The sequence below is a fragment of the Nerophis lumbriciformis genome, linkage group LG05 (assembly GCF_033978685.3).
Source record: "Nerophis lumbriciformis linkage group LG05, RoL_Nlum_v2.1, whole genome shotgun sequence".
NCBI classification, from domain to species: Eukaryota; Metazoa; Chordata; class Actinopteri; order Syngnathiformes; family Syngnathidae; genus Nerophis; species Nerophis lumbriciformis.
The window spans coordinates 32,321,192-32,343,412 of NC_084552.2; the positions used below are offsets into that span (position 1 = coordinate 32,321,192).

Genomic DNA, 22,221 nt, shown 5'->3' on the forward strand with positions numbered 1-22,221 from the left:
CAAAATATAAAAATGTTAAAAGGATGCAAAAAATGTGTTGCTTTTTTCTTTCAAATTTGTTTGTATGCCTGTGCTTCTAAACACACACGCGCACACACACTGGCCACAACTACAGTATCATATTTTAAAAGGTGTTTGTTTACCTGTGCTTCACACATACACACAGACACACATCGACAACACAGAAACAGCGACTTCATTGTTTTAACAACAGGATCATCTGAAGATGCTCCAGTTTTATTAGTATTACCTTTTGGACAATTACAATTTTTTTTCTCTTCTCGGGTAGAAAACGGTCAAAGCCTGCAGGAGGAACTGTGGTCATGTGACACGAGGTATAAAAACGTCAGTTTAGCTTATCAGGCAAACAGGAGTGTGTTTTAAATTCAGTGATGAAACAACTTAGTTTAGCGGCTTTTCCATACGGGGACGCTGCATTTGTATCCTGCACAGGACGTGATATCAAATATGTTACAACTATCTGGCGCACTGGACTGGAGGATAGCGGCCAGGTTTTTATTCGTCGTCATCGTCATCGTCATCGTCATCATCATCATCATCGTCATCGTCGTCGTCATCATCGTCGTCATCGTCATCATCGTCGTCATCATCGTCGTCATCATCATCGTCGTCGTCATCATCGTCGTCGTCATCATCGTCGTCATCATCATCGTCCTCCTCGTCGTCATCATCAGGGTCGATCTTTCCCGAAAGGACATCCTCAACCCACTGCTCCAACTCGTCCGCCGTGGGCATATCATCTTCATCGTCCATTTCCATCCACACGCTGTCCGCCTGCCGGAAAGCAACAGCAAGTAGTGAGCGGGCGTCTGTGTCTGTCAGCTTATGCATGTACCTTAATTATCGAGCTAGAGAGCGCACCCAAATACCAAGTCTTTAAGATCTCACACAGTCATTGTTACTTGTATTTTGTTTTGTTTCCTGTCCAGCACTGTTGTTTTTGTTTCTACTTCTTATTTTCCTCCATTTGGCATCACTTCTTTAGTATGAACACAGGCTGCCTCACCTGTCCTTGATTGGCAATCAGGCTGCTTCGTATTCCAGAGGGCAGGGCTAGATCTTGTTGTTTTGCTTTGTACCTCAACCTGCTGCTTCCTGTGCCTGCTGTACCATCCGTGTTTTGTTTTCCCTAATTAAAGGCTTTTACTTGCACTTTGCCTGCTGTCTCTGCATCTTAGGGTCCACACCGACAACGCCAACACCAGACCGTAAACAAGGTGAACTCACTGAAACATGAAATATTTACACAGGCTTTCCCAACGGGCGAACCGGGCGGCAGCCTGGGGTGCCATCCTTTGAATTGCAGAATTTTATACAAAATAATATAAAAATATATAATAATAATAATGATAAAAATACATGAATAAAAATGTGTACCGGTATATAATGCACACTCTGTATACTTAGTTGGAACTTTTTCTTTAAAAAAAACCCCAACAACAATCAAACTATGACCTATGGCAGGGGTAGGGAACCTATGGCTCTAGAGTCAGATGTGGCTCTTTTAATGACTGCATCTGTCTCTCAGATAAATCTTAGCTGACATTACTTAACAGGATAAGTACCGAATAATTCCGCTGGTAATCACAGTGTTAAAAATAACGTTCAAAATATAAAACATTCTCATGCATTTTAATCCATCCATCCGTTTACTACCGCACCTGTTCAAGAAGTCGCATTAATGGTAAGAACTATTTTATTTATTATTGATTAGCTTCAGAATAACAATGTTATTAAAAATAATGAGACTTATTATACTCTAAAAATGTTGGTCTTACTTAAAAATGCACGCATTTAGTTGTATTCAGTGTTAAAACAAATATTATATGGCTCTCACGGAAATACATTTTAAAATATTTGGCTTCCATGGCACTCTAAGCCAAAAAGGTGCTACCTGCACCATGAACCTGACTGATATACTGCTGCTACTGCTGGTTGAGGGGAACGTCACCATCGGAGAAGGCTAGTGGAGCAATTTTATTTGAATTATACTATTTTACAATGAGAAGGGGGACATCAAAGTTATCCAGTGCAGCTGATAAAGCAAAGGAAGGAAATACGGGCTCAAAGCAGAAGTATGTATGTACATTTAAAGTTAAAGTCTCACACACACACTAGGTGTGGTGAAATTATCCTCTGCATTTGACCCATCCCCATGTTCACCCCCTGGGAGGTGAGGGGAGCAGTGAGCAGCAGCGGTGGCCGCGCTCAGGAATCATTTTGGTGATTTAACCCCCAATTCCAACCCTTGATGCTGAGTGCCAAGCAGGGAGGTAATGGGTCCCATTTTTATAGTCTTTGGGTTTGAACTCACGACCTTCCAGTCTCAGGCTGGACACTCTAACCACAAGGCCACTGAGCAGGTCTATTTTTTTTCCTTAGCTAATTTATTTTTAGTGTTAGCATCATGACTTTTCTTATATGGGCTAACCGCAGCAACAGGATGTTGTTGCTGTTATTCCTATTCAGGGACAGCGAGAGTAGTTTGCATCCGGTAACTATAAGCTCAACTGGGCGAACTTCTTAAGTAAACAGAAAGTAATTATGCAACAGCTGTAAAGCAGAAAATCCAGAAAAGCACAGAGGGTGACTAAGTCAGTATGAAACTGTATTTAATGTAAGCTCGACTTATATCTCATTTGGCTGCAATGTAAGCTATTATTTAAATGAAATAATGGATGCTTGCTGTGATGACATAGATGCAATCATAAAATATTTACAGCTACGACAGGCATAAAGAGATGCTGCTAAACGGGAGGTGAAGAAAAATCCATGTTTTGTCTGTTTTGTAATATGATTTCTTTCCATTGTCTATGTTTTATTTATCAATAAATAGAACGTGAATGTAATATTTGTATCATATTAGAAGAAGTACTTTAGAGTTACAATGCATGCAGAGGTGCCATTTGTGCCATTTTGTGTTATACACAACAGCATCTATTCAGACAATTAGCTGCTGAGAGACTCAACATGTAGATCCAGGTGTTTGTTATTTGTAACAGACTGTAGAAGCAATCCTTTTTCAAATAAAAAGTATACAACATATATGTTCAACGGCAACACATCTAAACAAATATCAGACTATTTTTTGCCACAGTCCTTTTTAAATAATCTCAAGTCATTCTGGCTTATTGATCTGAACTAGTTGTCTTACTTTGGGTGCATTAAATTGAGTGCCTGATGGTATTTTGATACTAATAATGCCATTCTGCAAGAGAACATTATGGATATTAATAATGGATATTAGCTTGCACGCTCATACTAAAGTAGCTTTCAGTGCTGTTATATGGACTTTTTAGAAATAGATAAGTAAAGTTACTATTACTCTATTACTGGAATAGGAAGTAAGAGGTTATACTGTACATATATTATAGGTTGCACCCTATCAATATATTATACTCATGAATATTATATATACTTTGCTTATATTCTTTGATATATAATTACATTATATCATTATATTTCCTCATTATATTAACAGGGCATAGTGAACACTCAATACAGAGTCAAAATTGAAAATGTTGGTATGGTAATTTAACTAAAATCCTCATGGTGATATATATATTTCAAAGTTGTTCTGTGTGTGTGTTTAATCATCTTACAGTATAATGAAGCAGCAGTAGCAAACTCAATGTTACAATCCAACAAGCTGAAGACACATACTCATCTTCAACAGATGCCTGTGAATCTATCGAAGCTGCCTCCAATGTTCCTGCTGACTTAGCAGAGGACCTTAGGGGGTAAAGTAAAACTTCACATTCCCTAAAAGAGACGATGGAGGAAGTTTCCATCACCACTACTTCCACAGACATTTAGTGAATGGAGAGAAAATTAAGACAACGTGGCTCATGTATTACCCCAATTTTTCCACCATGAATTTGCACTACAATCGTAGGTGTTATGATTTTATTCTCAGGGAAATTATTTAAATAGCGTATATTAATTTGTTTTTGTCTTGATATGTCAAATAAATAATTACTAACTGTGTAATGCTGCATATAGATTTTTCTCTGGAGATGGGTGGGTTAGAAGTACGCTTTCACCTCGAGCATCAAATGATCTCGAGTTGGCCCTGTGTTCATTCACAAGGCAGTGCCTGTTACCCGGCATAGAGTAGCCTACTAGAGCACAGTCTTCATCCTTGTTTTGCTCATGAAGTCGTCTTCTTCGGCGTGCGGCAGTCTAGCATTTAAGGCCCATTAGTGGTGGTGGATTTCCGTCCCATGCAACCGCGTTTTCCTTTTTTGATTGCTGGGTCTATCTTCTTGGGCTTTGGTGCTGCGTCTTGTGCATTTAAACTTTTTTTCTCCATGACGAGGATGAGTCCATATTGCGCTAAATGGCTGACTGAATGATTGTGTGAGTGTGTTTGATTCAATGTGATCAATTAGGGATAAGCGGTAGAAAATGGATGGATGGATGGAATTTCATTTGTCTGATGTGATGAAGCTAAATTTATTGCTGACATGTCCAACTTGTGAATCCGGGACAATCCATAAATCATCAGCATTCCATAAAGTGCAGGGCTCAAAGCATGGAAGAAAACACCAGACATTACGGTAAACACGACAGGAGACTTACGTCTTCCACGTCAACCACGCCGATTTGAGGGGATGAGAGGTCTATGCGAAAGGTCTTCTCCCAGTAAGGAACCAGCTGAGCAGAACAACACACGGGTCATGGCGCAGTAGTGGATAAAACATCGGAAACCGAGTCACGAAAGTGAAGATTTGGTACCAGGGGGAAGTTGTCGGGGTCGATCCAGATGATGCTCAGATTGGGGTTGTCCGTGTTCTCACGTGCCACCTCTTTTAGGATTTCAAGGAACTCAAAACCATCTAAAAAGACAAGTGAAGGCTACAGGTGACAGCTTCACATACGAGGGAACGAAGCAGATTCACGTACCTGGGTCGTCCTCCTCAGCGAAGGCCACAATGTGCTCTCCGTCGATGTCGTCCTCCTGGTGGCGAGAGAGGCAGGTTGTTTGGAAAAAAAATCTGTTTGTTATTCAATTTTTTCGAAAAGTGCTTACCCAGATCTCATACATGCTGTGAGGTTCCAGCTTCCTAAGAGTAGGTCTGAAACAATAGAACACGGGTGTCAGAGTTGTTTTCATTTAGGGCCACATCGCAGTTATGGCTGCCCTTGGGGGTCCCTTGTACAGTAAATATACTGTATATCAATGTATCTATATGAATGTAAATGCATAAACGCAACTCAAGTCATTTAAAAAAAAAAGTAAACATGGTAGGCTATAGGCTACTAGGAGCTAGCAGCTACACAATAGCTAAGCACACAATAGCAGACAAGCAAGACATACTGAAAATAATTTGTCAATATAAATAATATCAGATAATTATAGTTGCATATTACTGGGATGGGTTCCAGCGCCGCCCACCTCCACTCCTGCCCTCATCCCCCAGTTCAGAAGACATTCAAATACCAGTACAACACTAAGAATATCAATAATAGTTTTTAAATCAATTTAGAATCTAAACAAATAATACTGCGATTTGGGAGTGAATCGATTTTTTTTTTTAGCAATCCCGAGTACGTAGGTGGTTAATTTCACTTGATTAAGCCTTTGTTTTAAACAGTCCACAAGATATAAAAGATTTAAAAATATGTACTATGATTTATGCTAATATCGTATCGGATTAATGTTAGTATTGGCTAATACTTATGGCTCCAATATCTGTATCAAATTGAAAGTGAAAAAGTTGTATCGGGACGCATTCCGAATTTCAGATATTAATTTTTGACACAAAAGAGTTATTAGAATATTTGATGATTATAAAGTTTAGAAGATGTTAAATTGATTTCAAAGTGTTTTACTGACGCAAATTATTTCCAGGCTTTCACTAGCCACAAAACGATGATGTTGCGGGCCACATCTGAACCCCGGTTTTTGAGTTTGACACTTGTGCATTAGAGGGCATACATTGTCCAGAGGAGTAGAGTTTAAAATTTCACCTGTCGTGCTGTTCGATGTACTCGACCAGCTCAGCCTCTGTGTAGGGCTTCCCCGGAATAGTGACGGACTCCTCCATGAAAGGCTCATAGAAGTCCACTTCATTCATCTTCAGCTTGAGTTTCTTGCCGATCTACAGCGAAAAAAAGAGTGAACCTTTTTGACCTTTTATACTCTTCATACCTCAAGCAGACAAACCACACTTAGTCCTTGAACAAACCTTGGAGTCAAAGGTGGCAAAGAATTTGACGAAGGGGTGGAACTCCTCGGCAGCGTCGTCGAACTCGATGAAATCTGCCAAGGAAAAGAAGACCGAGAGTGATGGGATCACACGCTCATGAGTTCTTTCAATGATCAACCTACGAGGGGATTTCTCGCTCTTGAAGTAGCCCACCAGCTTGATGACCTCGTCCAAGTTGTGGAAGCCCTTCAGCTCCCGCTCGTTGTCGATGATCTCCACAGGGTCTTCGATCACCTGAAGAGTGGGACAACAATCAGGATATTACATATTTTGACCCATCTTTGAAGCAAGCTTACGTCATAGAGGAACTCCACGAGAGTGTCGGCCGCCAGCTCGCCGTCATACTCGATGATCTCGTTGTCCGCAAAGATGTAGAGGCTCTCCACCTCATCCAGGCCTGGTGAAAGCACACATAGATAGTTGTGGTCAAGCAGTACCCCGGATCAACACTTGAGGGCGGCGTTGAATCTTTGGATTTCAAATTGCATTATTTTCCCTTTGTTTGCTAACTCAATTATTGAGAGAGAAGCCAACCAAGTTTCTTGGCCACTGCAGTATCCTCTTTTTCATCCACCAGGCCAAACCCAATGTCTTCATCGTCCAGATCGTCCAGAACCTGGGCTGCAAGCTGCATAAACACACAAAGGGTTGAATTTAGATTCAGATATGTCTTAGCACCAACTTCCAGTCTAATTCACTTTGGCGGGGCTAGGGTCAATTCTTGTCTGCCTGACGGCCTTAAAAGCAAAAGCTTTGGACTGCTGCCTTGCACTTTCTAAATCGGAGCGAAACCAGAGCCAACAATTGACAACCGCCCACGCCAGCCCGCTGCTTTCTGACCTCCCCCTCGTGAGGAGCGAGGACAGCAGGCCAAGCGCAAGAACAAGAGGGGGCCGAACTTGTGGAGGCGCTGCGACAGGTGCACCCGTTGATTTTAAAGGGGATGCAAACAAGTGTTTATGCAGAGAGAGCTCCTGTGAAAGACTTTTAATGTCAAACACTGAGATTTTTTCTGCAGTTCTCCATGGTGGCCAATACCATTAACCCCATCCTGAATGTGATCTTTGCATGGATGACAAGTGATGATTGCAGCTGTTTTACTGGATAAACAGCAGTTGGCTGTACTCCTGAAAGGTCCAACAGAATGAAATTGAAGCTGCTGTGACTTGAATTCGTCTCGCTGTTATCCTCTAAAAGCTTCCTTAGATGAACAAAGATTGCAGATTGAAGAAGAGGAGACCTTTGGCGTGCCGTAGATTAATGAGGTGCAAACTTTAACTTTACTGTTGTTATTGATGAACGATCCCCACGCCACCAAAGCACGGCCATATTTGTAACAGGGGAAGTATTTAAAGGAGAGGTGAGGGTGCGTCCGCCAGCTATTTAAGGCTTTGAAGAAAATTGCATGGAGGAGCAAAAAAAGATGTCGTAGTTGCATTACATGTAGAAGTGGGTGGGGCAGCAAGCACCTGACGCGCAAGGCGCTCACATTTATCAGACTGTGATTGACACGTCTTGTCCCGCATGTCTCCATCGGGACAAGGGTCAGCGCTTCCTTATCAGGTGACACATGACGAGTGGACTCAGCAACGCCGTCGCAATTGACTCAGGGTGTTTTGCACCCTATGTGCATTTTGTTGCACACATTTGCAAGTTAAATAGGCTTTATTTGGATTTTTTTTATGGACCTACAGTATGCGCAGTTTTGTACATATTTGTAGATCTACAGATATCAGTCAAACGTTTAGAGGATAATGTGTCTCCAAACTTTTGACGGGTACTTCGTATGTACACATTTGTAGAGCTACCTTGACCTATTGTACAATATGTAGTACTTTTGAAGATATACTGTATATCACTGTTGTACCGTCAGGGCCAGCAAGGCCTTCTCTGCTGGCCTAACATAACCAGAAATCATGATCATAATTAAAGATAAAATTATTTTTTAATTTACTTTCCCTAAATATCTAAAAGTATTCCTATTATCTTCATGTCATATTATACTTGTTCCAGTGCTGTTGTTTTTAGTTTTAGTTTGTATCCAATCAGAATTCAGCTAGCTTATGTTGCCATGCTGTACCAAATCTGCTCGAGGCCTTCAGAATCAACAATGCAGGCGTCTGTGCAATGTAAGTGAACAGGGACATACAGGTGATAGACAGTTGCGATAGCCAATCAGATCACGCGTTGTTGTCAGTAAGGCCTTCTAGATTGCCTCTCGTTGAACGTGACATTTATGCGTCCTGTGATTGGATACTCATCGGGACCATTAGCGGATGAATTATAGAACACATAGAGTTGAGAGACAGTTGCGATAGCCAATCAGATCACAAGTTGTTGACAGTAGCCTACCCAAGTAACCTGATGTTAACGATACTGTGATTGGATACTCACTTGTCATTCCAAAGTGAGTATCCATTCACAATTCTCAATTTAGCAGGAAGCAGGAAGTGTTGCGCCGTAGCCAGACCGGGATAGCAGTTTAGGAGAACAAAATGTTGATTAGGTGGCAGATATATATTTGCAAAGCCGTTTCAAGAAAGATATTTAAAGAGAAACTACACCCTGGAAGCTAGCTCAGCTGTTCTGGCGATCAAATGGGGAAATGCTCTCCATTTCCACTCGAATCAGCCGACGACGAGGGGTACCACTGGCTTATACGGCGTGGAATAGTGAGTTCAAAATATTTCATTTTTTCACTTTTAATACGTTTTTTGGAATTTTAATTTTGACAGTACCACATAAGATGTGTTTTAATTGCTGATGCGTTTTCATAGATTTTTAAATGCGCCAGAAAATAACCTATTTTGTACACTGTTGAGGTGATTCAATGGACAGTAGGGTGTAAATGTGTTCCTGTATAGTATTTCTTCAGCAATGGTCATGTGGTGACATCAATTATGGTATTTTGAGATGTAATCATTGAAGTCGGATATCACTGAAGGCCTAGGTGGGAAACGCACGTCCCGCCACTGCTGTTTATCCTTACTTGTAGATCTATGTAAACCAGGTGTGGGCAAACCTTTTGGCTCAGGGGCCACATTGGCTTTTAAAATTTGACAGACCAGCCAGACAAGCACATCATGCATTTCAAAGCATATCATATCTGTTTGAACTAAGAGTAGGCTTCTCAAACATGGGCTATTTTAATCATAATACATCTATTTTTGACAATATCACATCAGAACATCAAAGAAACATAAAAATGGAACTAAAGGGTAAACACTTACATTCTCTTTTAGGGTCAGTAGTGTTGTTGGTCACCCTTTTTTGCCAGTGCGTCGAAGTCTAGTATCAGTTTTTTGTGACAATTCTCAAAACAGATCTTTGCTCAATTCTGTTTTAATATTTGGCAGGCCAGATTAAACAAGCAAAAAAAAAAAAGACTAAATAAACTAAAAATATTACTACTACAATAATACTGGCCACTAGAGGAAGCCAAACCAGTTAGAGAGTGGTGCTCAGTATTGTGGCCACTGATTGGCTCAGCCTCAGACAGCATTACCATATTTCATGTCAAGAGGGTTCTCATTATGTTAAAAAACATATTTATAAGGTAATAAACCACCCTTAAGTAGACTATATATATTCTTGTAGACTTATTTACATATGTGATTCAGTGATGCAAATATTTGGAGACATTTTCTAATGTATTTATATGAGAATGTGTCTACAGATTTCTGAATGGTAGAGCATATGTACTCATTTGTACATCTATCGAAAAAACCCATGTACTTATTTTGTCAATCCAGGGCTGCTACCTGTGATTTGTTTTCTAATCGTTAAATAAATAAATTGAATTAAAACTAAAACCTTTTTTTTTCAATGGGAAACAACGTATGTTAAGTTGATTCACTCCAGACACACAAATATTTTAAAGAATCTGTGTGGGAATAATCTAAGTTTTACACACAGAAAACATTTTAAAATACATATAAATGACAAATTAAATGAATAAAACATCATGTCCATGCTTTGAGCTTAATATTGAGCCTTAATTGTTTGGCCAGACAGTGTGGTGTGTTCAGTGACACTCTGGAAACATGCACTCTAAGAACATTGTTGCCTTTGATTGGACTTTAACTTTATGCTACAATATTATTTGGCTCTATTGTGGACTACTTTTTTGACACAGAGTCACCAGAGATACTAAAACAGAGGTGTATGAAAATATATACCACTGTATATGTAGATATTTGCAAATCTGCGTAGACTAATGGAGATATGTGTAGACTCGCGTGCATATTTTTTACATTTGTGTACATACTTGTAGATATATGGACCTATTTGTAACTCGATGTAATCATGCACATATTTATTTTCAATAATAGATAAATGATTAATTTTACCATCCATCCATCCGTGGATTTTACTGTATGTTTAAATATATTGTACATATTTGAATCTGTGTAGAAACAAAATATAAACCTATATATTTGTAAACCTGCAGCGTGCAAGCAGATATTTTGTCAACGTACACATGTCTTGTCCCATACTTGGTTATTTTTGTAGTCAAAAGTTTGGAGACACTTTTTTTTTAGTGTTTTTACATCATCTATGTACATACAGTATTTTGTAGAAGTACCGGTATGTATATTTTTGTCAACAAATTTACTTTTTTGTGGTCTTATGTACTGTATAAGTTTAGTTCACTAATGTAGACATTTTCTAAACGAAAGGTATATTTTAGTAAATTTGTCTACTTATTTGCCCTGCGATCTGCTGGCAATGTCTCACCAAAAGTCAGCTGTGAGAAGCTTCACCTGACTCCTGCGTAACCCTATAAGGACAAGCAATATAGGAAATGTAGGGACAGATATGCACTTTTTTGTTTATTTGTATTTTGTTCATCTACGTCAGGGGTCACCAACGCAGTGCCCGCGGGCACCAGGTCGCCCGTATGGACCAGATGAGTCGCCCGCTGGCTTGTTCTAAAAATAGTTCAAATATCAGCACTTACCAGTGAGCTGCCTCTATTTTTTAAATTGTATTTATTTACTAGCAAGCTGGTCTCGCTTTGCTTGACATTTTTAATTCTAAGAGACAAAACTCAAATAGAATTTGAAAATCCAAGAAAATATTTTAAAGACTTGGTCTTCACTTGTTTAAATAAATTCATTTATTTTTCTACTTTGCTTCTTATAACTTTCAGAAAGACAATTTTAGAGAAAAAATACAACCTTAAAAATGATTTTAGGATTTTTAAACACATATACATTTTTACCTTTTAAATTCCTTCCTCTTCTTTCCTGACAATTTAAATCAATGTTCAAGTAAATTGATTTTTTTATTGTAAAGAATAATAAATACATTTTAATTTAATTCTTCATTTTAGCTTCTGTTTTTTCGACGAAGAATATTTGTGAAATATTTCTTTCAAAAATATTATTAAATTCAAAAAAATTATTCTGGCAAAACTAGAAAATCTTTAGAATCAAATATAAATCTTAATTCAAAGTCTTTTGAATTTCTTTTAAAAATTTTCTTCTGGAAAATCTAGAATAATAATGATTTGTCTTTGTTAGAAATCTAGCTTGGTCCAATTTGTTATATATTCTAACAAAGTGCAGATTGGATTTTAACCTATTTAAAACATGTCATCAAAATTCTAAAATTAATCTTAATCAGGAAAAATTACTAATGATGTTTCATAAATTATTTTTTAAATTTTTCAAAAAGATTCGAATTAGCTAGTTTTTCTCTTCTTTTTTTCGGTTGAATTTTGAATTTTAAAGAGTCGAAATTGAAGATAAACTATGTTTCAAAATTTAATTTTCATTTTTTTCGTGTTTTCTCCTCTTTTAAACCGTTCAATTAAGTATTTTTTTCATAATTTATTCTCTACAAAAAACCTTCCGTAAAAGATAAATATCATTAATTATTAATAATAACATAGAGTTAAAGGTAAATTGAGCAAATTGGCTATTTCTGGCAATTTATTTAAGTGTGTATCAAACTGGTAGCCCTTCGCATTAATCAGTACCCAAGAAGTAGCTCTTGGTTTCAAAAAGGTTGGTGACCCCTGATCTATGTACACATTTTATAGCTATATGTTGATTGGCAACACTAAATTGGCCCTAGTGTGTGAATGTGAGTGTGAATGTTGTCTGTCTATCTGTGTTGGCCCTGCGATGAGGTGGAGACTTGTCCAGGGTGTACCCCGCCTTCCACCCGAATGCAGCTGAGATAGGCTCCAGCACCCCCCGCGACCCCAAAAGGGACAAGCGGTAGAAAATGGATGGATGGATAGATGTTCATAGATATAGTCGTCCCTTGCCACGTCAAACTTCAAAGATTGTGGCTTCAACGCATCATGGATTCTGCTTTGTTGTTGTTTTTTTGAGTATATTCTACAACATTTCTGTCCAAAATTAATCATTTCCCAGCCACAAAAATGACTAAATAAACCAAAAATATTAATACTGCAGTAATATTGGCCACTAGAGGAAACCAAACCAATCAGAAAGTGGTGCTCAGTATTGTGGCCACTGATTGGCTCAGCCTCAGGCAGCATTACCATATTTCATGTTAAGAGGGTTTTCATTATGTTAAAAAAAACATATTTTTAAGGTAATAAACAGTTTTGTGTGGTTTAATTATGAAACTATTACTAAATTAAAATTTTTGATTCCTACTTAATAGGTATTCACTCATCACGGCCATGTCCGGAACCAGTTACCAGCGATAAATAAGTGGCGACTATATTTATAAACCGATATATAAATGATGATATAATCAATATGAACATGTGCATATTAATTTAGTCGTTCTAGTATATATTTGCATGTTTCATACATATGTGTAACTGTCTAGAGAGAAATATCAACCTACTGTATGTATTTGTAAACATGTGCGCATACAGGTATGTATTTGGTCAATCTGTACACATATCTTCTCTAATGCTTGGTCATAATTGTACTCAAAAGTTTGGAGACACCTTTTTATGCTTTTAAATAAGAACGTGTCTCCAAACTTTTGACTGATACTGTATCTGTACTTATTCATGGCTGTTAAGTTAAAAGTTAAAGTTGAAGTACCAATGATTGTCACACACACACTGGTGTGGTGAAATTTGTCCTCTGTATTTGACCCATCCCCTTGTTCACCCCCTGGGAGGTGAGGGGAGCAGTAGGCAGCAGCGGTGGCTGCGCCCGGGAAACATTTTTGGTGATTTAACCATCTAGAAATTTTGTAAATCTTTGTCTATATTTGTAGTTATATGTACATACTTTGCTAATCAGTACATATTTGTAGATATTTATATGTAGGTTTGTATATTTATGTAGATTTAAATATTTACTGGATTTGCGTATGTAATTTTGTCAATAAATGTATGGTATTTATTTGTAGATCTACATAGCACTAGGTATATATTTTGTTAATGTATGTACTTTTTTGTAAAGTTATATATATTTTTGGAAATAGTTGTAGATCTATGTGGCCCTATGTACTGTATAAGGTTTCTTCATTTATGTAAATGTTTTATAGATGTAAGTATATTTTCGTACAAACCTCAAAACCAGTGAAGTTGGCATGTTGTGTAAATTGTAAATAAAAATGAAATACAATGATTTGCAAATCCTTTTCAATCTATATTCAATTGAATAGACTGCAAAGACAAGATACTTAACGTTCCAACTGGAAAACTGTCATGTCTGTATTATCATGTTTTGTTTTAAGTCATGTTTTGTTTAGTTTCTGTCTTTTCACTCCCTTGTCTGGTCACCATAGCAACCATTAGTTTTCACCTGTCACGTCACGCACCTGTTTCACGTTTTGACTCACACACACCTGTCACCAATCATGTCACTGTTATTTAAGCATACCTTGTTCATCACTCGTCCTGCCTGCATTGTCGTCATGTCACTCCGGTTTATGTCTCGTTTTGACAAAGTAAGTTTCCATGTCCATGTCCTAGTTTTTGTTAATTAGTAGCTTCATATGTTTTAGGCACACTTGCCTTTTTTTTGGTTGTATCTTTGTGTTTTGTGGTAGTGACTGTTTAATGTCAATAAATCCAAGCCTACCTTCACGCTGTCGTCCGGAGCCGTCTATTTTGCGTTGGAAGAACAACCCCGCAGCTAGCTGCGAACCCCACGTGACAAAAACGTTGTAATTTTTTGCAAATATTAGCTCATTTGGAATTTGATGCCAGCAACATGTTTCAAAAAAGCTGGCACAAGTGGCAAAAAAGACTGAGAAAGTTGAGGAATGCTCATCAAACACTTATTTGGAACATCCCACAGGTGAACAGGCTAATTGGGAACATGTGGGTGCCATGATTGTGTATAAAAGCAGCTTCCATGAAATGCTCAGTCATTCACAAACAAGGATGGGTCGAGGGTCACCATTTTGTGAACAAATGTGTGAAATGTGTGAGCAAATTGTCGTACAGTTTAAGAACAACATTTCTCCATGAGCTATTGCAAGGAATTTAGGGATTTTACCATCTAAGGTCTGTAATATCATCAAAATGTTCAGAGAATCTGGAGAAATCACTGCACATAACATTGAATGCCCGTGACTTTGGATCCCTCAGGCGGTACTGCATCAAAAATCGACATCAGTGTGTAAAGGATATCACCACAAGGGCTCAGAAACACTTCAGAAAGCCACTGTCAGTAACTACAGTTGGTCGCTACATCTGTAAGTGCAAGTTAAAACTCTACTATGCAAAGCGAAAGCCATTTATCAACAACACCCAGAAACGCCGCCGGCTTTGCTGGGCCCAAGCTCATCTAGGATGGACTGATGCAAAGTGTAAAAGTGTTCTGTGGTCTGACGAGTCCACATTTCAAATTGTTTTTGGAAACTGTGGACATCGTGTCCTCCGGAACAAAGAGGAAAAGAACCATCTGGATTATTATTGGCACAAAGTTCAAAAGCCAACATCTGTGATGGTATGGGGGTGTATTAGTGCCCAAGATATGGGTAACTTACACATCTGTGAAGGCGCCATTAATGCTGAAAGGTACATACAGGTTTTGGAGCAACATATGTTGCTATCCAAGCAACGTTACCATGGACGCCCCTGCTTATTTCAGCAAGACAATGCCAAGCCACGTGTTACAACAGCGTGGCTTCATAGTAAAAGAGTGCGGGTACTAGACTGGCCTGCTTGTTGTCCAGACCTGTCTCCCATTGAAAATGTGTGGCGCATTATGAAGCCTAAAATACCACAACGGAGACCCCCGGACTGTTGAACAACTTAAGCTGTACATCAAGCAAGAATGGGAAAGAATTCCACCTGAAAAGCTTAAAAGATTGGTCTCCTCAGTTCCCAAACGTTAACTGAGTGTTGTTAAAAGGAAAGGCCATGTAACACAAAAAATGCCCAACCTTGTGCCAACTTTTTTGCTGCCGTTAAATTCTAAGTTAATAATTATTTGCAAAAAAAAAGAATGACCTTTTTCTCAGTTCGAACATTAAATATCTTGTCTTTGTAGTATATTCAATTGTATATAAGTTAAAAAATGTTTTGCAAATCATTGTATTCTGTTTTTATTTACAAATTACACAACGTGCCAACTGCGATGAGATGGTGACTTGTCCAGGGTGTACCCACCTTCCGCCCGATTGTAGCTGAGATGGGCTCCAGCGCCCCCCGCGACCCCAAAGGGAATAAGCGGTAGAAAATTGGATGGATGGACAACGTGCCAACTTCACTGGTTTTGGGTTTTTTAGATATGGCGACTTATTTTCTGGCGATCAGTCTAAGGTGCACCCTGCCTCTCACTGCAAGTCAGCTGGGATAGGCTCCAGGTGACCCGTGAGTGACCTTAATGAGGACAAGCGGTATAAAAAATGGATGGATATGTACTTATTTGTAGATCTATGTGGCCCTCAAGTTAGATATACATTTGTTTCACCTACGTACACATTTTATAGATTTCAGTAAAGTTTCACTCATTTTTTGCTGTTAATTGGTTCCAGACATGACAGTGATTAATGAATTTACACTGAGTATAAATCATTAATTATGAATCAAAGATTATAAATCATATTCATAGCTAGAGCATAAAAAACAGTTTATGACCTCATGAATATTTTAGTCATTTTTACACTCTATTAATCCAATATAGTAAAGCTGCTTTGGGCTGAGCCAATCAGTGACCACGACAATGAACAGCGCTCTCTGATTGGTTTGGTTTCCTTTAGTGGTCAATAATGCTGTAGTATTAATATTTTCATTTTAATGCTTAAAAGTGCGTGATTTAGTGTATAAATGTTGTAGAATTTGCTTTAAAAAACAACAACAACAACAGAAACAGACGCGGTGAAGCAATCGTTGAAGTTCAATGTGGTGAGGGACTGCTGTATATAAATATAGGTACACAGATGAAAAGAAATACAGATATACAAACAGTAATCGCTTGTTTTTTGCAGTTAACTGGTTCCGGACATGACCGTGATTAATTTATTTTCAGTAAGTATTAATCATCAATTATAGATCAGATTATAAATTATACTCATACTGCAGCTGGAGCGTAAAAGCTGTTTATGACCTTCTAAAAAAGTTTTATCAACATTTTGAGGGCCCTTTAGACACATGAACACAACCTTCAGTCACCTTTACAACATTTAATCTCTTAATCTAACAGCCTAAGGCTGGGCCAACCAGTTGCAACAATACTAAACAGCTTGCTCTGATAGATTTGGTCTCAACTAGTGGCCAATACTACTAGTACCCTAGTATTGATATTTTTACTTCATTTAGCTACTTCTACGATTAGAAAAGGTTATTATAAGGCAAAAGTGTTGTAAAAGATGCTTAAACCCTTTCCCACAAAAAAAATTTGAAAATGTGCAATGTACTGTAGTAAAGCCACAATGTTTGAAGCACGATGTGGCAAAGGACAACTATATCTTCGTACATATATGCTCATACTGTCCATTTTCTACCGCTTGTCCCAGCTGCCCTCCCACGGCTGTATTTTGCTCAATTGAAATGAAAAGCTTTTGTAAGTCCGTACATATTTGTAGCCATATGTACATATTGTTCATGTGTACACATACAGTACAGGCCAGAAGTTTGGACACACCTTCTCAGTCAATATGTTTTCTTTATTTTCATGACTATTTACATTGTAGATTGTCACTGAAGGCATCAAAACTATGACACCTGTGAAGTGAAAAAAACGTTCAGGTGACTACCTCTTGAAGCTCATCGAGAGAATGCCAAGAGTGTGCCAAAAAAGTAATCAGAGCGAAGGGTGGCTATTTTGAAGAAACTAGAATATAAAACATGTTTTCAGTTATTTCACCGTTTTTTGTTAAGTGCATAACTCCACATGTGTTCATTCCAGTGACGTGCGGTCACTGGAGGCAGGTGAGGCAGGGCCTCACCTGCCATCATGGAAAGAAAAAAAATGTAAAAAAAAAAAAAAAAAAAATTATATTGTTATATGTATTCAGTGATTATACTTTAAAGTTATTTTCCATTTAACTTCACCAGTTTTAGATTATTTTTATTCAAAATCGCTGAATTTTCACATTTTCCGTTCAAATACTGAGAAGAGACGGTGCGGTGATCAGCAGCCAGTTGAGGCACGTCACTCAGTTGTGCCTCAACATGGATTGCGGACTTGGCTAACTGCTGGCCTGCTGTGCAGTGAGACCGTATTGCTATATGAATTATATTATACATTTCCATAGTTTAGTTAGCTGAGGTATATGATGTACAGTGTATTTTGTCAACAACTGTATGTGTGTAACGTATTTCTTGTGCTGAGCAATCATAAAACTGCTGCGAAGACGCACTGTGTGAGGCTCGCAGTAATCCCGCCTCCTGGTGCCGGTTAATGCACCCCCGCGCAGACTGCACCCCCCGACGGGAGAGCCACACCAACCAAAGCCCACACCCAAACCCTCCACGTGCAAGACCAAATCCACCCAAAAAAAGTCACTTAACAAGAAGCCAAAAAGTGCAAAAACAACAATGCTCGCGCCGGAGGAGCCGTGAACGACTGCAGGGACACAACATTAGGTACACCTGCAGACTGCAGCACAGATTTCATATTTCATTCATTCACAACTCCTCCAACACGAACACCACTGTTCCCGCACTTATAAGTAAAGGTAAGACCATAATAACGTTTTTTTTAATTAAATGTGCTTTTTTGTGTGCTACAGTTTGTATGTGTAAAGTTAAAGTTAAGTTAAAGTACCAATGATTGTCACACACACACACTAGGTGTGGTGAAATTTGTCCTCTGCATTTGACCCATCCCTTGATCACCTCCTGGGAGGTGAGGGGAGCAGTGGGCAGCAGCGGCGCCACGCCCGGGAATAATTTTTGGTGATTTAACCCCCAATTCCAACCCTTGATGCTGAGTGCCAAGCAGGGAAGAATGCTGGTATGAGCTTTTAAACATAACCCGTTAACTGCTGCCAATCAAATGGTGAATAAAATACTCTTTAGGGTTCATATGTTTGTAAATCTGACTGTGATGAAGTCAGTGCCTCACCAGCCATCAACCTCACCGCACGTCACTGGTTCATTCATAGTTTTGATGCCTTCAGTGACAATCTACAATGTAAATAGTCATGAAAATAAAGAAAACACATTGACTGAGAAGGTGTGTCCAAACTTTTGGCCTGTACTGTACATTCCAACATAAATGTTTATATATTTTGTTATTACACCCACATATCTGTGGTCCAATGTACATAATTAATGATTATTATTAATAATTAATGCATATATTCGTAGATCTCATGCCATTGTTGAGTTGGTGCTTTCCTCATCATGCACGCACGCACAAACATTGCAGCCACATACAGTCGTACAATAATATTAATAGCTGTTTGCATACACACACAGCTGGCTGTTACATAAGTTCAGACGTTCATTAAAGATTGAAGCAGAAGTGTGAATAAAAAAGACATTCAGAATGGCCACCAGCTGACGCACACTGTCTGGAGTGCCTCAATCACCTCTATCCAACAAACTTCAAGAGGCCCTAAATCTCCACAACAAGGTCTTATGGGAGATGATGCAACCACCATCTGTGAATGACTCACTTAGCGAGGAACGCAAGCACATCACGTGACCAACCGGGCTATCGAAACCCTGCACACAGAAGAACGATGATGTCACCTCTGGCTAGGTTTGGCTAAACTGGGTGATGGGGTGTCGCCATGGTTACTGTTCCCCAGCAGATACAGCGCAAACTCAAACATCTTCATTAGGTGCTAGAATCTTCTGGTGTAAAAGTGTGTGTGTGTGTGTGTGTGTACGTGTGTGTGTGTGTGTGTGTGTGTGTGTGTGTGTGTGTGTGTGTGTGTGTGTGTGTGTGTGTGTGTGTGTGTGTGTGTGTGTGTGTGTGTGTGTGTGTGTGTGTGCTACAGGAGGCTAAATATAGATGCAGAACCATTACATCATCTATGACACATCATCAAGCATGTTCACACTGACCAACTTAGGTGCTGATGACATCAGAAAGTGGGGGCGTGGCTTCCAAACATCACACCTGTCTTGTTCGCTTGCGCTCGTTAGCACACAATGCAGGTTTGTTTTCCTGTTATCTCTTTTTTTTTTTTGCCTTTTCTATATGTCACTATTTATTAGTTTCTGTAGTTCTGTGATGTCATCGTCATCATAACCAAGCGCAGAATTGCCAGCGTAAAATCTGTTGTTGCCACGCGTGTGGTCGGGTTACCATGGCAACAGGCTCTGACTTTTCTCCGGAGCGCCAAAGGGAAACAAAAAAGCAGAAGTACCGACAAAGCCTTGTTGTGTTTGACCTCAAGCATTTGGTTTAACGAATAACCAGGTTAGCCCACAGCTTAGCAGCACTAAATCAGGGGTCTTCAACAGGGGTCCACGACCTCTAGGGCAGTGTTTTTCAACCTTTTTTGAGGCACATTTGAAAAAAAAAAAATAAAGACAGAGGCACACCACCAGCAGAAAACGTTAAAAAATGAAACTACACCAAGTTGCCGTGCCTTATTTTGAGTTTGTTGTTGTATTCCTGTGTCTAGTGCTTTAGTTCCTGTCTTGCGCTGTTATTTTGGTGGCTTTTCCTGTATTGTTGGTGTTTTTCTGTAGCAACTTCACGCCTTCCTTTGAGCGCTAATGCCTGACCTGCTTTCTCATGGCAAACAAGACTATTTCAGTTGTGCGGACGCTTTCCTTCTTTGTGTGGACATCGTTGATTGTCATGTCATGTACGGATGTACTTTGTGGACGCCGTTCCTGTGCCACACGCTGTAAGTCTTTGCTGTTGTCCAGCATTCTGTTTTTGTTTACTTTGTAGCCAGTTCAGTTTTACTTTCGTTTTGCATAGCCATCCCTATAATTCATTGCCTTTTTCTTTCCCTTTTGTTCATTTTTGGTTTAAGTGTTACATACCTTTTTACCTGCACGCCGTCTCCCGCTGTGCTCTGCATATTGGGATTCTACAAACCTGCTGCCACCTACTGATATGGAGTATTACATGGTTACCTTGCCAAGCTCTATACAGCACAGACACTCGACAACGGCACATTATTTTCAGATTATAATTATTAATATGCAAATAATATTTTTGTTTCCAATTAGGTGAAGTTGCATCATTTCCCACGGCACACCAGACCATATCTCAGTGGTTGAAAAACACTGCTCTAGGGGTCCGCGAAGGTACTGCGGGGTTGTTGAGAATTTTTTTGTGGATATTATTTGATATTCCCACTGCAATTTGACCACAAATGCCTCATAAACATACCGTATTCATACATAAACGTTGAAGACCCCGAGATGTGGGTGTGGCCAAACAGCGGGCACCATAGCAACATGTGTCAGTGCAATCTGAGCCATGCAGAGCGTGCTGATTGATGAGGGTGGCCGTCTAAAGGTCAAAGTTGCGAGGCGTCTTGTATATTTTTGCACACGTTTGTGCCTGCATAGGACTTTTGTTTGAGACTGACTTTTTGGAATGACTGCAAGTGAATGTAAGTCAGCCGACCTCCCCTTGGAGGATGCCGCGCCACAACTCAATCCTCCATCCAAACCCATCCAGGAATCCTCAAGTGGATCCAGACCCCCCTCCTCGCACCGACCCACCTCCAGCGCCAGCTCCTCGATCTGGAACTGCTTCATGGCACTGCGGTTTCCGTCCACATGCTTGTGGTAGTAGATGACCATCACATCATACTTCTTCATGACGGACTTGTAGTTCTTGGCGCTGAGGGCGTGCACGCGGTCCTTGCCGTCATACTCGGGGACCTGCAGGCCATTCCCCCAGGACAGGGCCGCCATGGAGAGGAGGACCCCCAATATCGGCCAGCCCCACTTCATCGTCCACCTCCTCTCTGAACCTCTCGACTACGACTGTGGGGAGGTCCGGAGTCCGGGGCGGGGGGGGGGTAATGGTCCCAAAAATCAAAGTCTGCTTCCTGTCCCCGCGGCGGAGAGAAGAGCAGGTTTGACAGCCACACGCTTCTTTTAAAAACCAAGCTCCACGTGGATTTGCTGACGCCACCGGCCTTCACCAACGAGGCGGGGCCCTCCTGCAAGAGGGAGACAAACTCAAGGGGCTGCCAAAAATGTCACAATTAGAAGGGTATGAGTGGGCGGGGTTTATGTCAGGCAGCCACCTGTTGCGAGTGCCAAGGGGCAACGTTCTGTCTTGGAGCGAAGGAAAGAAGAGCCACTGAAATGCCATTCCCATATTAAGTTTGGCCGCTAAAAATAAAAACAGTGTGGAGAAGATGGCGTCTTCGGGGTAAGCGTACACTGGACACCCAGCGTGATGGCCGCCTCCGCTACAGCTTGTGTACAAATAGTCATGACTAAGAGTTTGGATTTGGATCAAATTTTATTTTTTACATACTTTTTTGCAAAATACCAACAACACCTGGACAAATGTTCCATTTGTGAAAAGTGATTACTTATTTATTCAGTCTGTAAAATAACAATGAGAGTAATCGTTTTAGTTTCCCACACGCAGCACAATGTCCACCTCCAATACCAGCTTTGTAATGTACATTGCAACTATAGTATGGATTT

The 22,221-nt window shown here is 39.7% G+C and overlaps 1 protein-coding gene across 1 annotated transcript; it reads right to left on the reverse strand.

The window, feature by feature from the left end:
* Nucleotides 1–210: 210 nt before the first annotated feature.
* casq1b (calsequestrin 1b) lies at nucleotides 211–21,667 on the reverse strand. The gene is made up of 11 exons (XM_061959049.2): nucleotides 21,277–21,667; nucleotides 6,768–6,861; nucleotides 6,530–6,630; nucleotides 6,356–6,467; nucleotides 6,213–6,286; nucleotides 5,995–6,125; nucleotides 5,054–5,099; nucleotides 4,927–4,981; nucleotides 4,759–4,859; nucleotides 4,603–4,677; nucleotides 211–795 (listed from the first exon to the last, which is right to left on the reverse strand). The coding sequence occupies exons 1-11, from the start codon at nucleotides 21,508–21,510 to the stop codon at nucleotides 517–519; spliced, it is 1,302 nt and encodes a 433-aa protein (XP_061815033.1). The 5' UTR covers nucleotides 21,511–21,667; the 3' UTR covers nucleotides 211–516.
* Nucleotides 21,668–22,221: the final 554 nt, after the last annotated feature.

Excerpts from the sequence above, each read along its gene's own strand:
- casq1b (XM_061959049.2), bottom strand. The coding sequence starts at position 21,510 with ATGAAGTGGGGCTGGCCGATATTGGGGGTCCTCCTCTCCATGGCGGCC. Across the intron at positions 6,287-6,355 it reads CAAGAGCGAGAAATCCCCTC|ATTTCATCGAGTTCGACGAC; the intron begins GTAGGTTGATCA and ends TTTCCTTGGCAG. Across the intron at positions 4,678-4,758 it reads ACCCCGACAACTTCCCCCTG|CTGGTTCCTTACTGGGAGAA; the intron begins GTACCAAATCTT and ends TGTTCTGCTCAG.